General features: G+C 38.5%; 1 protein-coding gene across 3 annotated transcripts in view; it reads right to left on the bottom strand.

Annotated features, from left to right (window-relative positions):
* GNAL (G protein subunit alpha L) overlaps positions 1 to 17,407 on the bottom strand; it is a 194,585-nt gene that overhangs the window by 48,787 nt on the left and 128,391 nt on the right. For all 3 annotated transcript variants that reach the window (XM_040586252.1, XM_040586253.1, XM_040586254.1), the window contains exon 5: positions 9,390 to 9,487. In XM_040586252.1, coding sequence (XP_040442186.1) covers positions 9,390 to 9,487 — 98 coding nt within the window. The remainder of the gene's footprint in view (positions 1 to 9,389; positions 9,488 to 17,407) is intronic.

The raw sequence follows: 17,407 nt of genomic DNA on the forward strand, positions 1-17,407 counted from the left end.
TTAAACTTCTTCACAATGTGGTTGGAAAGAAACTTAATAAACAATAATTATCCAAAATCTGTACCACTGGACTTTCAGGATGCCAGCATCCAGACTGCAGATATTCCCAGCCCCAAACACATTCTTCTAAACCAGAAGAAAGGCAGAGAAACCTTCTTTCACAAAGACAAAAACCGGCAAGGAGGCACACGCAGGGAGTCAAGAAACGTATCAGCAGGCTTCGGTCAGAAAAATGCAGTTAAATGTTATTTTGATATTCAGTCTAATTCATTTCTGCGATAGAGTATCTGAAACCCCCAAAACCATTCCCAATCTCCCCTGTAATGTTCATGAAAGAAAACTAAATCTGAAAACTCTTCTCAAAAAACCTATAAAACTGATTTCAAGAGTCACCTTTTCCTGCATTAGCAGTTAAGTATGATAATGTCTAAGATCATGTCTCTGTTTTGATTAAAAACAGAGGAATTGTCAGGGGAGCAGTAAAATGAGGAAAAACTAATTTCTGAACCGATTCTAGAACAAATGAACTTCCACAAATTTTATTCTGGAAGACAATTATTTGGAATGTCTATTAAACAGGAAGCCTACTGATATATTTTACATGTATTTTCTTTTCCACTACTTAATTTAGGGCCAAATTAAACTTTTTGTAAAACCCCACCATTATAACAAACATTTCTAATTAAATCGGACAGAATACTTTTACAACAGACAAAACTGAAACAAGTTTCTCTAAAGTCAAATAAACTTTTAAAAAATTCTGGCAGCATCGTTGTTGTCTTGTATTAAAATGAACAACATTAGCTTTAACTTAATTACAAGAAGTAAAGAGACACCCTTAAACTGCTTAGCCTCCCAGTAAGATTTACTTTAAAACTGGGATTACAACCAAACTGACAAATACCATGACTCTATTTAGTCTGAGGTGTAAAATTTCTTTTTCAAGCATAGGTGCTTAGCCTTTACATTTTTCCAACACAGTATAAGCTGTATTTTATTTTCTTAACTTCTGCATTCCACTATCTGTTCCCCCCCCCCCCCCCCCAAATCTGTTGGTGCAGCTTTAATTTAGAAAAACACCACCACCCAAACCCTGGCTTCTTGTAGATCCTAACATAAACAAGGCTGTGTACATATATTAGCGTGGAGGAGCACATGTATACAGAGTCTGGCCAGTGAGTAGTTCCTTAAGGAAGACATAAGACTCTTGACCTTTCTTTATCCTGTGGCATGAAACTGTCTACTTGAAAAAAGACCATCTAGGTGAAAAAAATGCATTTGGCATTTAAGAAAAGTCAAAGCCCAAGTGTAAATAATTTAACAGTATCCCATACAACCTGCCATTAAATTTTCAGTGCTCTTGTTTCTTCTCTAAGCCTACAACTTAAAGGCATTATACAGTTGTATTATATTAAACTTATTACATAAACAAGTGTTTATGGCAAGGTGAGGTTTAAGGCAACAGAATATGGGATACACTTTTCTCTAAAGCATTCTAAAAATAAATCCCACAGAAAAAAAATTTAAATACATTTCTGTTACATAATGATACACTTATTAATAGGCTAATGTATTCTTTAACCAACTAATCCCTTCCACCAAGAACATGCACACATAAATGAACAGATTGAATTAAATTCTGTATCAATCTACATAAGCCAGAGAAGTGGAGTAAATGTAAGTGACTCTTCATGTTCCCTGCAATATAATGAAGCTGGCTTTGGTCATAGTTTACTCTTTCTCCCACGCATACACTAGATGAGCCCTAAACCAAGAACAGCATATAAATAACACCAGAACTGACAGCATGACCTACAGCTTCCTTCTGAAATCTACTTACAAATACTGCACGCAGATTCTAGATAACCAGCATCTGCAGTTTTAATTCGTTTGAAGATTTATTGATATGCTAACGCTGAGCAATGATTCACAATCAGGACTTCTGGAGTTAAGCAGTATCAGCATGATTACTGTAGGCAATGGTTTGTTTTACTCTTTTTTTGACTTGTTAGCTGGGAATACACAGGTTTTAAGTTCTCTTCACTGGCAGTTATCTGTACTCTAGATAGACATCAACTTCCAAGGCACCTTTCAAAGTCTGCTTATTAACTTTGTTATCTTCTGTTCATATATTTTAAAAAGACCTCCTATTAAGTATAATACACAAAATGCAAACAAAATGCCCCTCAATGAAGTCCAGTCCTACAGAGAAGCCTTCCCTTCCCCCTGCTCAGTACCCCAGATTCTGGCCATCTTCACCAGTCACACACCCACTGTGCCAGTTCACTGACTCAGCCCTGTACCAGTACCTATTCACTTCTGCCCTTGCTGCTGTCATATAAAATAAACACAGCCTTTCTCTTTAATAATAAATGCAACAGAATGCTCTCTCTTTGTGTTAAAGGATATTAACGCTTTAAGAGCATGTATACTGAGGGTGATGATGAGTGTCTTGGTCCTTCAGCAAGCTTTTGCTCAGGCTCTAGAAGAGCTTGAAGCGCGTATTGCAAATACAATTGCAACAGCCTCTGAAAGTCTGCAGCTTACCTCTGCAGAAGGCACATGGAAAAACTTATCTCCACATTAAATACGGGATACTAACACAGAAAACTAAATGCAGACAAGTTCAGCTGACAGACCTCTCTGCAATCCTCTAACTTCCTTAATGGATCCTATTTCCAAAATGGGGCTGAGTTGCTGTGTTACACTAACGTGTCCTGCACCTACTACTACACCACGTGTGCAAACAGTCAGGAAAAAATTAAGAAAAAAATTAATCAGGCATTCAGGAAAACCTGAAAAATTTGTTGACTAGGGAGGAAAGAATTCTTCCCTCAACAGACTGAAGTCAGCTTTGCTGTGTTTTTCAAAGGAAACTAGGGATGTCTAATAAAACATCTTAAAAAGAGTCTAAGTGTACTTTCATGCACTTGTCATAGCTTTCATTAGTTCTTTAAATGCTATTACTACCTTAAATTAAGCTTAAGGAGTATTTTGTGTTTTTATGCCTTACATTTTCAACATTTTTGCTTGTTTTAAAAGTGCAGAACACAGACCATCATGCACATAGACGTCTGTGGGAAAATGTATGTATGGTTCAATTTTATGTTTGAGCAACGCATCTAGGGTGAATTAAAGGATTATCCATTGGTAACTAATTAATAGTAACAATATTTGTCATATTCATTTTTAAAAGACAGAGAGGGTGCTGTGTTTATAAACTATTTTCTCTCTTACTTTTTAATTGAGAAATATTATTGTCTTCTTTAGGTATGGAGAGCATTTGTGAACTCAAGTGGCTCAAACAGGTAAACGCCCATATGTTGTACTGGCTATTTGTGAATGGTACACTGCTACTGCCTCCAAACTGAAAATACAAAGGCATTTGAGGGTTTCTACAGCTGCTTCTTCTATATTTTTTGTGCTTCTAACTACTAGTACTATAACATCACGGTCACATTTTGATTACCAAAATTAAGATACGAGCTGGTTATGTCTAATGATTTTTTTCGTGAGAGCAAGAAGGGGAACAACAACAAAAAATAATCACAGCAACAGATGAAAAGGTTATTTCAGAGAATTCCCAGTGCATATTTTAAGAAACCGCAATTCTGCTTCTCAAGAGTGTGGTCTACTAGTCAGTAAACAGTGAAAAATTTAAGCCTTACATGCTGCAGAATGACTTTTGTCCTGTCTGGCATCCACCTCTGCTTAGAAGACTCATCAGTAAGGCTAAAGTAATTAATATATAATTATACCCCTTCTTTTTTTTTTTTTTTCTTTTCTATCATTAAATAACAATTTACTGGTTGGTTAAGGTTTATAGTTTAATTCAGGGTAAGTGGAGAAAACCTGTACATGAATTAACTAAACAAAATTTTCTTCTAACTTATGGAATGAATTTTTAAAGTTTGAATGCATGAAACATCTTAAAAAGAAAATGCAGAAACTTGGTCCTCACAGCAAGTTGTTCATATATGAATGAGAACAGAATTTTAGATGAAAGAAAATTATATTATTACAGTTTCCCTGTATCACCATCAAAAATTTACTTCTTCAAATTTCATTAAACGAAACATTTATAATTAATACTTTTCCTCATCTTTCTAAGTAAAATGTATTTCTCCTCTATTTAATAAGCAGTTGCCAAGTTTAAAAAGAATCACTTTGAAAAATAATATTCTCTAGCTTATAATCAGTATGTTTACCTTAATTTATCACACATACATCCACATTCTATTCACCATCCATTATGATGAAAGAACATATCAACACACCAGACGGAAGTGCCACAGTAGACACAAGAAGCAGATAATGCCAAGGTAGGTTTTCTGACCTCAGATTTTAAGAAGGAATTGAGGGTTGACTATGTCCATGCTAATAATTAAACCTTACATCTAGAAGAGCACAAGGAAAGTCAGAAGTGCTGCTGTAGAGAAAAAAACATCTGTTTTCTCACATCTTGAAGCTGATGTGAACTGAATCTGTGAAAAACACCACAGAGAACTTTCTTTTTAATTACTCCACCTAATAGCTGGACAGATACCTCAGAAGCTGGCTGAAACCCTTCTCCAAGATAGAATAACTGCGAAGAAAAAGAACTTGAGGTGTGCCTTTTCCATGGATATCAGCTCAGTTCTTTGGCCAAGCTCACATCCCTTGTGTTTGCTTTCCTGCGAACTTGCATAATCAAGTTTTATTAGCCCAAATATTTGCATAGAGAGCAATTTAGGCTTTCACACTTAAGTGTATCAGAAGTGGCATGTTTTATCAGGGAAAGAAGAATGATATACGAACTTGGATAAAGTGCTGGCTGAGGGCAGGGCTCCCTCAAATCCTTGGTTTACTTCCTACACTGAGGAATTCAGTGAGCCGAAGTACAACCCTTCCAGCTAGGGCCACCTATGGACGCATGCACTGCTGTTTCGTGTGAATGCAATGGGAGACAGAATTCAACTCTGAAACCTTCCAATAGACCCCAAAGAAGGTGGGGTTTTTTTGGGTTGTTTTTTTTTGTTTTTTTTTTTTTTTTCCCCCCTTCCCAACAACAATGCCTTAAGCATTCTGGAAAGATCTTCGACTTCACTGCTGTCTGTGGGTCCATGTGTCAGATTTCCAAGCAAAAAGTAACTTCAGTGGCTTTTCTGGGACTGCTAGAGCAGCCCCCAGTTAGCACATGGCTTGGTTTGCAGTGAAGAAAGTGGACTTATAATACAGAAACCATTTCACCTGCATTAGGGCGAAGTCAATACATACATAACACCAAACAGGTGGCTACAACCTGTAACTCTTTCTCATGGTATGCTATTAGTTAAAAGAAAATGTTATGCCTCTTCATTGCCAAATAAATTAATTTACTTAAATTTATGAAGAAACATAATCAACTCATCAATTCTTTTCCTGGGTCTTTTTTTAAAGGAAAGCCATCACACCTGGACTTTTTTCATTTTGATCTGTTCTACATTCATAGAAGTTTGCTTTGCAGTTCCCTTCCACGGATACAATATAATTTGGGCATTTGGTAACTAGTACAAAGAAACTGAAATCTTACAGGAAACTATTTAGCTTTTAGAAAACTCCTGCTGCATCTTATAGGAAACTATTTAGCTTTTAGAAAACTCCTAGAATTACAATAATTTTTTTAATGAACATATTCTGGTCTATTATTTATATACTAGACAGTTCAATGCGAAGACAGCACTAGATCACAATCTGAAAGTCCGTTATAGACCTAGAATTTGCTGAATATAAACCATGTGAATATAGACATAATTACAGTTGTTCAAAGTAAGTTCAAGTTAACCAAAGTAAGGTGTAAGATTTATCATCATAAACAAAAGCAACCTGCTGAAATCTAGGTAAGCCAAATGGGGACACAACTAAATCAAATCAACTTTTCAAATTAAATATATATTTTTTTAAATTAAACTTTAAATATAACTTAAAAGAAATATTACATCAGGAGGCAGGAAAAACAATAACCTGCTGGTTTTATGATATTAATCTTGAAGAAATATATGAAGGTCACTAAGGAAAAAAATATGGCTGATGGCCATGCAACACTTTCCCCTCTAAGCCTTAGATAAGTATCTTTGTAGTTAGTGATAAAGAAAAATTCAGATCTTTGCTTATGACACATTTACCACTGTCAAACCGCAAGGTCTGTCCTCTGACTTGGTCACAGATTCATATTTGTTACAAATACCACACGATGTACCAATAAGACACTTAGAAGAAGTGCACATACATGGAGAGTCATATAAGAATATTAAAATGGTCTGGCAAGCAGGCCTTCACCCTCATTTCTGTGAAGGAACAGTACCCTGGTAATTTAAAAGAACATTAAAGATCAAGGAAAAGCAACTTTCAGGCCTAATGTAAATAAAACATTTGCCTTTGCGTCTTTCTACTACCTCTATTTCCAGCCAAATATTTCTCCCACAGTAATAAAGAAAATTAGGTTAAGTTTTAAAAATACAGAAGCTCTGTACTGTAGCCAAATTAAACTATTCCAAAATACACTGTATTTGTAACTCACTTAACTGTCACCAAGTTTGGCTGCTGACATTATAATTTGCTAATAATGCTTTTCAGTATTTTAAGTCAGCCACCCAACTTGTAGCCCAATGATATTTTTAACACATGGGGAGTTTTTTGGTTTTGCTTTGTGGTATTTTTTTTAAGCAGAGAAATTAGTGGTGACCTACTGATAACGTTCTTTCTTCACTATCAAGTAAAAGATTAGGATTTAGCTGATGGCGTGGGATACTTTCTCCCAAAGCCAGTGTAATGAAAACACTGCAGATGTTTCAAAATCCCACAGTAAGCCTGCGTATCTGCATTACACTCCTTCCCTTTTTTCCTTTACCAGTTCAAGATGATCATGGACAGGTTCTGAGAGAAATGCCATCCACCCCTGCTGAGCCAGAAAGGCAGCACCTCACAGCTAGTATTTTCCTAGCACATATAAGAAAACTTAAATGTGTGTCGGAATTGTATTTCTAACTAGTCTCACAGGTTCTATCAGTCACAAGGCGATGACCCCACCACTCTGAATAAGGTCCATCCAGTGCTAGCACCGACATGTTCTTCTGGGTAACACAACTACCGTTACTCTGCAATATATAAACACATGTGTGCAGCAAAGATGCAAAAACTTTCAGATCTCCTTTTCATTGACTGTATTAGTACCATTTTAATTTTCAGGGAATGACAGAGGGGCAGATAATAAAAGTTGGATATATTTTTAGCATCTTCGTTCTGTTAAGGTTACACTTCACTTTACACCATCAATACTTGTGGTGAGAAAAAGGCTGTTTGATCAGATCAATGACATGGCTGTTCCTGAGTTTCAAGCCTCTGCTCTAAGACTGAAGGCTTGTAAATGTGGATAACTCACTTAGCTGTTACATTTTCAGGTAAATCATGGAATGGAAAGCACAGATACACTCAAGGGGTATTTAAATATCAGATACTATTTCATAAATTGTCTTGAGGGTGAATAATTATGCAAATTTTGTATTCACTACTATAATAAATAATCTCAGAATAAAGAAAAAGGCAGCCAGTTAGAACATACAGAGGGGAGATACATAGAAAAAAGCCCAATAATCTTTCTTTTTTAGGAAAAGAGGTAGTAGGATTTAGTTTTATGTTTCAGGACAGTGGACCTTATTCTAGATGCATTCTTTCCTCCATTTGTGTTTTGGTTTTGGACATAACATGAGACTTAAACATTCCTGTTCTCCTCAAAGCCAGGCGTCATTTTTTTAAGGGAACGCACAGGACCATTAATACTGTAATTCAGTGTCTTCCTTTTTTGCCCGGCCCTCTCAGCACTGTTTTCTAAAGTAGGACTGGGAGACACATCACCCTTTACTGATCAGTAAAGTACGTTTTATATTAGTTTATTTCAAATACATGTCATTATTCTATTTTCTTGGTCAGATGTCTTCCTTGAGTGTATTAACAGATATCATAAACAGTCAGTCCGGACTTTTCAGCAAGCATAGATCACATCTGTATCATGGCAGGAGTGGTATGTGAGGGCAGAGGGGAAACCTAGGGATGACAATTCAGGACACCTTCCTCATTCTTTTTGTGTACAAACACTGCTTTAATTTCTACCCACTCTGGACTCTGAGCAAATGCCCCAGTTTTCATAAATCCAGCCCACTGAGGTCAAATGAATTCCTTCCTACACATAGCAATACTCCCTCACTTCCATGTGCTGCTGCTGCTGAATCATAACGGGATCCTTCTCTTTCCCAAAAGTGGTCTGGAAAGAGGGAAAAGGAACTATGACCCACAGCATTGAAATTCCCCATTGTGGCAGAAGCATGACAAGTCCTTCAGTGGCACGGCCCGTTTTCTCTGCTTCAGCATTGGCACCAAGAGCAGAGAAGACAGAAAAACAAACCACTGAGTGCTACAACAGACTTGTGCCATTGCTGACCATACTGCCAATTAGACAAATCATAACACACTGGAGTGTGTTCTCTGCAAACCCTAATCACATAGCAACGGTAAGAATATGGTTTTGCAATAGCAGCTGAACATCTATAATATAATATTCTGTAACATATACAATACACATGAAATGTATGTTTTTGATCAAAGTCTGATTCAGAGTTGGGTTATTACTAAGGACAGCTGAGTTTTGTAGCCATGGCATGTTAATGGACTATTTCCTGATTAATCTGTTTTTCATCAATGTACTATGTATTTATGATTTGCACCCTCACAATCTACTACACAACTCTTTTCAGAACAGTTCCAATCAGATGAAACAGGTCAAGGATTATGACTGTGTTACACGTACATGCACCACTTCTCTTGATGTATATGAATACCAAATGTACTACTATCTTTAATTAAATACTGCTAACCATTCCCCCCCCCCCCCCCCCCCCCCCCCGCTCCCCCCAATATATTAGTAATGCAGGTTTGCATGCAGTTAGGTAATAATCTCAGAAGCTCTAATGGAATGTGAAAACTGAGCTGTTTCAGTGCTATCTTGGTCTCAGAATTTAAAACAAAGCATTTTCCTTAGATTTGCTCTACATTTTCCACACTTAATAGTTTAAATCAAAATGATTTTATATAAATCCATTTTGAATGGAATAAAGATACTTAAAATTATTTAATTTGATGTTTTCATACTTTATTAGCTGTGAAATATTTGAGGCAGAGTATTTAGTTTTATAATAATGGCAAACTATGATAAAACAATCAATTACTTCTGCTATACATGCTCAGCCTATACAGAGAATAAAAACGTTAATCGCTGCACTGCAAAACTCTGAGATCTTGCTAACATAAATATATTTTCTAATTTGTTATATATGATTACATTGTTGGCTATTAAGTCCATAAAAAGAAATACTTACTACTGTGCACAGTCAATCAGCTGATACTCGTTTGACCTCTCGAAGCATGCCTTTACGCCTTCATCATCCCAGAGCTTTTTTGCATGTTCAAAGAATTCCTGAAAATAAGAAATGCAACTAGTAAGAGAACATTTCTCGATCTTTTCAATCCCCATCAGTATGTGTTACTCCTTTCCCACAACCTTCCTGTTTCATACTTTTGCAGAATGATAGATTACACCTTTAAAGAGGGAAAGCAATAAACATTCATTAGAAAAATTGTTGTAAAATATACTGAACATATGGCTGTGGACAGTTTTCAGTGCATGACATGTAATGAAGTCTGTCTTCAAAATTCATGCTAGCCCATATATAAAATTTACTGCAAGTACAAATGTTACTTAGAAGTATGTTCACTTAATTGTCAACTGAATTTATGCTTCTGTCATGGAAGAGGTATAAAGGTGATGCAAAAAGCTGCTCAGCTTATAAACATTAGCTTCCTAGGGAAAGGGAAGCTTTCTCTAACTTTAAAAAGATTGGGTAATTTTTCCTGAAAAACACAACTTTCTGCTGCTTGGCATTTTCTCATACAATATAATAACTGGATTGCAAGACTTTCAGTCTTTGCTCAACACCACTTCCTCCAAGCAGCTGCCTGGCACAAAGTGCTTTTCCTAGCAGCTAACCCAGGCAATCCAGTCCAGAAATGCCTGCCAGCAAGCTTATTTCAGAATTATTTGAAAGAGGCATCAAAGCCGTCCTTGGTGACAGTGAAGCCATAGACCTGTTGCATAAAATGCACATATGCAGATGGCAGGTCCAACCCTGCCTGCCAGCTCCTCTGCTCCTCCAGCCCCTGCTGCAGAGCCTCACACGCTCAAGCTTGTTTTAAAGCTGGGAGTCCGTTTTATGTCGTATCGTTACTGGTAAGTCAAACTGTAACTGAGTTTTTCCAGCTACAGCTTCTAAAATGAAATGAAGAATGGTTAGACAGATTACTATCTCCTTTACTATATGTCTGAGTCTTTCATCCTTCAAGATAAATTGTTGAAGTAGTACATCAACGTAAACACTGAAGTTGTGTGTCAGCTCTTAACACTTCAACATGCTACTGCACCATCAGAGTCCTTTGGTCAGTCATAAATCTGTGAAACCTAACAAACTGCTTTTCCACAGCTCAGTTCGGCTGTGTAAAATGGGTGGAATACCACCATGCACTTCATGATCCCATCAAAATGTTGTGTAAATATCTGAATTCTGAAACTTTATGAAATTGTTTGCCAGTCCCTCCCATCCTTCTCAAGGATTAAAAGCGTCTCTCAAAAGACAAATTTTGTAACGGAAGATCTTGGCAGTACAACGAATCAACTTTTACTCTGTATGTGTTTCCCAACCCCACACACCACCCCTGTGAGGTGCCCCAAAAGGTGATACCCTGCTCCTCAGCAACTGCTTGTGACCTGCTGGCCATGTTTTCTGGGAGAGGCAAAAAAGAAGACAAGACTTTCAGAACAAACTAGTACTGAAAATTACTTAGTTAAGCTTTGAACATGGCAATAGAGGTCCTGAGTAACCCCAGAAAGGCTTTTTTCTTTCAACTATATTGCACATGATGTATATATAGAGAAAAATCCATTCTTCAAGAAGTTTTAAAAACTTTAGAGAAAAGGAGATCTTAAAGCACACGTGAAAAACCTGCACAGCAAATCTCGAAAGAAGAGAGGAAGCAATATTAGAGATTGGCAGACACTTATACTGCCCATGGAATTTATTTCTTCACTGTTGTGAGGACATGTTTATTTTGTCTTTGTTATTTTAATGACTTATGTAATGGTTATTTAAAACACTGCAGATCCACCTTTTGAAGTTATGCTACAGCTGTTATAAACTCTCTGTTCCAACACTAGAAGGAAAGAAAAAACAAGCTCAAGAAAGGGTAAGATATCAAACTAAATTAGTAGAAGGAGAAAGCAGACACACATAACAGAGAGCATGACTACAAGAAACAGAAAGAACTGGAAAAGTCAGAATGATATATACCAGAAAATATGGAATACTCAAGCTCGAAGCTTATGCTTGATGAATATTTAGGGCATCAGCTGAATGCACCTCACTCGGTGGCATCTTTGTCCAAAGAAATGCGTTGCCTTCTCAATGGAAAGAGCGAGCTCTGGGTAAGTGTCAGGGTCCCAACACAAAAGGACGCAGCTCTCCCATCCCTTTGGAGGGTGCATGTACAGCAACGCACAACCTCAGCTGTTCCTCCTGCAGGCGCTCGCTGCTGCGAGTGTGGAGGCCGAGCACACCATGGCTGCCTTCCCTTTCCCACCACTGGTGGGTAGGAATTCCCACCCACCCAGAAAGCCATCTCTGAGGGGAACCTACATCTAAAAAATGGCCCCATTCAGCCCCACGGAGCCTACGGGAAGGGGACGGGAAGAGGAGAAGGATGTCAGTGTGAAAGCATCCTTTCCTGAGGGGCTGGCTGGATTGAGAGATGGCTGCAGATGTAAATAAGTGAGTAAATAAAATTGCATAGATACAGTAGTTTCTAACTTTACATCTGTTTTTACATCCTCTGTATAAGCTTTATTTACTCTTAAAGATCTCTTCTGGGAAAGAGGCAATCTTTTCAGCTCAGCTCCTGAGACCCTACAAATATGTTGTAAATACAGGGTTTCCATATTATATGCTTCAAATATTTCCACCTGACCATTATATCTCAAAGCAGTCTATTTAAAACGACTTCCAGACTTCTAGTCCAAAGCAAATCCTATAAAACAGAGCAAATATACTTACCTCATTAAAATGTACCGATCTACTGCAGAGGAGTACACTTGCCTGCAAATTGCCTCCCACACAGCTACCCGATCCTTCTTTCCCAGGTGACTAAAGCCTTCCAGAAAAATCCTGCTTCATTTCAAGACACCAGGTACCATGATCCAACTTTTCACACTTGGTTTTAACCCCTTTCTTGTCTGCTCTAAGTTCTTCACTGTTTTTCCTCCTCAGCTGCTGAAGGCTCCCACTGCCCACGGTCGAGCATAGAGAAGGATCCTGCTCATATATGCCAAACACGCCTGGATCCCAACCCACTCTCCACTGCGGGACAACACCCAGATAGCAACCACCACATCAGCACCAGCCTCGGCCACCAAGCCCCTGCTGCCTGACCAGCCTTCCAGCAACTGCTCCCCAGTCCCCAGTCCCTGTGACTCACTCCTATAGACCCCAGTGCTTGCCACCTCTTCCTCAGGCCATGGCCACATCGTGGCCACCTTGTGTGCAAGCAGGCACTTGGTGGGCTAACCAAGGTGCGGGCTTTGGGCTGAGCCTGCACTGCAGCACCTGCCCTTGGGGCCGCAGCATCCTCGGGGCTGCAGCCACACCCGGCAGTGCCTGTCCTGGCGGAGAGACAGGGTAATCCAAGGGGCAGAGAATTCAGATTTGCTCCAGCTGATAAAGGCAGATGGGCTAAAACTTTTCAGTTAATGTTTCTGGGGGGTGGGGAACTACATACAACACATCACTTTAGGTCAGTCCAACACAAACGAGGTTGTACGACTAAGTTGTGACCGTAGCAGCCTACGTTCTGAGATGGCCAAACTAAGATTTTCTTAAGGGTCTGACTTCTGGAAAGTAGCCTTTCAGAAGCTCTTAAAACTCACAAGCCAGGTCCCTTAAGAAACTTCCACTAGGACAGGAGAAAACAGGGACATGGAAAATCACTAGGAGCATCTGATGCACTTGGTTTGCAAGCACATGCAGCTGACCTCTATCTACCCGATGAATGTCACCAAAATCTACTAAAAATATTCAGTATACTGAAGAGAAATCAGGAATAACGTATTATGCCTGAAAGCAGAAAACCACCTACATCATGACACGCCTATGAACATTAAACAAACCAGAGCTGTTTCACCCAAACTCTTCCTTAGGGACAGAGGCATATAAATAGTGGCACCTATTAATATACATATAAAATAAAACAATTAATATATTGTTGATGTAGTATTTTAATTAGAGCATTAGAGACGTAAATGACAATGCCTCAGGTCTCACGAGTTACAGGTCTCATGCATTACACACATCAATTTACATCAGTTACCTAAGAATTTATAGCGATCATTAGACTATACAATACCAAAATTTTGATGTGATCAAAATGAAGATGTGACAGACAACATCTCAAATATTTACTAATATAAAATTATCTGGAAATTTTCCATTCTTCCAGAGATAATCCAAAAAACTCAGCTCTGGATTCCTGAGCCTCCTCTTCACTAGCAGGTAATTTTTGCTAAACATGAATATTCATCCATCATCTAAAAATCATGAAGTGACATAAGCAGGTTATGATTCCTTTTTTTTTCCCCTGAACAAAGTAAGTTAAGATGTAATAAATGCAGAAACACCCTAAGCTGATATCACTGATGTAAACAGTACTGTATTTTCACTACATTTTAAAAAGGTCCTGTAGAAATATTTTTACTCACCTATTCCAAGGTAATATTTTTAGGTTGAAAAAAAAGGAGGGAATATATTCGTATACAAAACATTCCAAGAAACCTATACAGATAACAAACACAACTGCACTACAGCTAAGTCTCAAAGCACTGTTTTTCAACTTTGTCCTACTAGAAGTTACAGCATGTTCTTAAAATTTAATTTTCCCTATTTTGGAAATAAGCTTATTTATTGGTAGGTTACCTTAGAAACCTCCTCCCCCTTATAACTCCTACAAAAAATTTTCAAGTAGCTAAACAATGGACTTGTTTCAGTTTTCAGCTGCCTAAATTGGGAATAAATATTAGTGATGATTAAACAATGACATATCTTCATGAACAAATCTTTATGCATTTTGGAAAAAGAACTTTTAATCTAATTGCTTTACAAACCACAAAAGTTCATGTTAGGCCAGGAACACAATTTTTATTCTATTAAGATTCCTCTCTGTCTTCCTTCCAGATGGAGCATACGTTTAATAGCTATCCTCATGTCACCTTCCAGTCTCCCAGAAACCAGGATGAGGAAGACTCCGCTGTATTTTCTATTCCACATATTTCTTCTGTTAATATATTGTAAACCTGCAAACAGTTGCTTAGAGCAATGTGAAATATGATGGATCTCCCTCAAGCCAAAATTCACCCTCTTATTCTCCGAAGCTTCAGGACTGTAAGACATTCTCATCTAAACCACCACAGATGAAACCTATCTCATCAGCCTGAAGTAGCACAGGTTACACATTTCCATAGTTCTGCCACTGTGGGTATGAAATGAAGCCATCACTTCTATTCTGAATTTCAGTTACTACTACTTCTCTCACTTACTTAACCAAACAAGAAGTAAATTGGACAATGGATTAAAAATCCCACCCTAACACCTTCCAAACTCCCAAGAATGACTGCAGTGCAAGATGATCCACAGAATTCATAAGGGAAGGGAGGTATGTGCCCCCCTACTGAGCGGGGTGCACCCCCCTTCCATGTACTTCCCCACGCACAGGGCAGAGGCACACAGGCAATCCCAGTTTCCCATCCACTCAACCATGGAAAAGTTTTGTGGAATAAAAGAGTACAACTGATGGTTAACACTAAAACCGTAAGGATGATGTCCAGCGGAGTCAAATTAAGGGTGCAGAGGCGAACCACCTTCAGGGTTTTTTAACTGTTACGTTTGGCTCTGCAATTCAAACAGCATCCTTTTAAACACCCTTTTCCGTGTACCGCATTGGAGGTCAAAACCGAACTGGATCCATCAGCCTGCCGCCCAAGCTGCTGAGCGTTGGCAGCAACGGCAAGCAGCAGGATGTGCTGTTACAGGGGAGGGTGGGCAGCAACGTGGTCTGGGAGAGATGAGTAGGAGGAAGGACTCTGAACTTCCCAGAGAGCTGTGAGGAAGTCCTTTTCCATGTGATGCCTGGGGGATGACCAGAGGGGAATGGAAGCTTGGGTGAAGGGATGCTCAGCCAAGCTCCCCCTCATGCTCCAGAAAGCTTTGCGGCCGCTGGGGGTGTCGGGGAGGGGAAGCATGGCGGGGGGGGGGCTGCTGCCATGCTGGCTGCAACAGATGCCACGAATGCGATTAGCGTATCAGTATTGCGTTGGGTTTTGCAGCATAAGCCATGCAAAGTAACAGAAGAATGACAATTTTAAAAAGTTTATATTTCAGCCAATTAAACCCTGGAATTTACCAGGATAAAGCAAAAGCTACTTTTGCGGCTCCACAACTCCCTTGCAAGCCTCTAAAGTCTCTATTTGCTGCATCAGATTACGATTTGAGCAACTAAAATTTAAGAGTTGCACTCCTGTATCCATTAGGTTCTGTTTTTTTCTCAGTATTAATTTTCTCATTAATTTAAAACTTGTGCATTTGTAATCAGAGACAAAGTTTCCAAACACTGCTGTTGTGACTGGGTTCTGCTTTAACTTTCTTTACAAGAGAACTGCTAAGAATGAAGGGGGAAGAAAAAACCAACAGAGAAAAACCTCTGTGTTTCTAAACATAATGATATATAATAATAACAATATAATCTAATAATAGAGAACTACAAATCTGGTCAAAGGAAGAAAACCACTTTGCTCTGTGGAGGCTACTAACACATCCCAGCACATTGGGTATTTCTATGGTCTACCATCATTGCTTACCCTATATAAGCATCTCTGAATCTCCACACAGGATGGTACTGCTATACATAGTAGTTTCTCAATCTCTTGAAGCCTTTAAATCACATATGACTATCTTTCTATAAGATACGCATGGCAGCTCAACATAATATAATCCAACCCCTAAGATTTTTTACTATGTAGCAAAGATCAAAAATCTGCTTTTTGTTTTAAGAGTCTATAGTAATACTATAAACAATGTAAAATGAAATTGATAATGCAAACTTGCTGAGTGAATAAACTTGAGGGAATAGTACCTGGGGCTTCAGGGTGAATGACGAGAATAAAAAAAAGGTACTTCTAACTATGCAACAAATCAGGTAGACAGTAGGGAGATGAATTCAAGTCAAACAACCGACCTTTTATTGCAACTTTTTGTATAGTATATATTTTCCATTGCGCAGACTTTTCTCTGCAATGCAAGATTCAGGGCCGCATAGAAAAAAGCTAAGAAGCTACCTGCATAGTCTTGTATATAGAGGGTCCGCACAGGCAATCTTAAATTTGAAAGCCTGTCTTTAAACTTGAATCTTAACCCAGTGTTGAAAGGAGGCAGTTGTAAGCTGATGTTACAAGAAATCCAACACAGACCGTGAGCAACAACTTGCCTCAGTGCTTCCAATTATTACTGGTTTGCTTGTACCAAGCGTAGCAACTAAACTTCTATTAAAAATACTCGTCACCCCCAAACATCTATGAGTGCAACTGTAAACTGTAGTAATAAACATTTTTAAATGGATTTAATGCAGAAATTATGGAGTGAAGTACCAGCTAAGACCCAAGAGGGAAGGAAGCCTGCTCTGTTACCTCTTCCACAAACAAGTACAGTCTCTTGATAATCAGCCTGTTGTTTATGAGACAAAAGTGTCCCCTATGGCTCAGCCAGCTCCACTTCTTAATCCTTTATGAAATGTTGTGCCTAACAAGGGAGCTGTTTTGCTGTAGGTATAGCTGCCTAAACTCCTAGTGCCCGCAACAAAGATGGGCAAACAGAGTTACAATCTAAAAACAAAAACAGAACATGACTTGTATTTTTCCAACAGCAGTGGCATCAAAACCTTCATTATCACCCAAGCAATAGCATGAGAAACACTGAAACCACGTAGGAGTGGTCAACTGGCATGCAAGGACCATGCTTAACAGTAGGGTTCAGATGTTTCTAATGCACCAGCACTTACAGTACATTAATTATACAGAAACCTTTAGGAAAAGTACAACCTCCACCCCGTGCAAGGTATTTTCTGTTGTAATTTGTGGGTGTGCAATAATCAATGCAATTACTTTGCTAGTTAGTGACTCATTCTGATAAGCAAAGTAGCAGTTTGGCCTCTAACCCTTCACTAAAACCTAACTTTGGATCTATCAAATAGA

Source organism: Falco naumanni, chromosome 3, assembly GCF_017639655.2.
Source record: "Falco naumanni isolate bFalNau1 chromosome 3, bFalNau1.pat, whole genome shotgun sequence".
Taxonomy (NCBI): Eukaryota; Metazoa; Chordata; class Aves; order Falconiformes; family Falconidae; genus Falco; species Falco naumanni.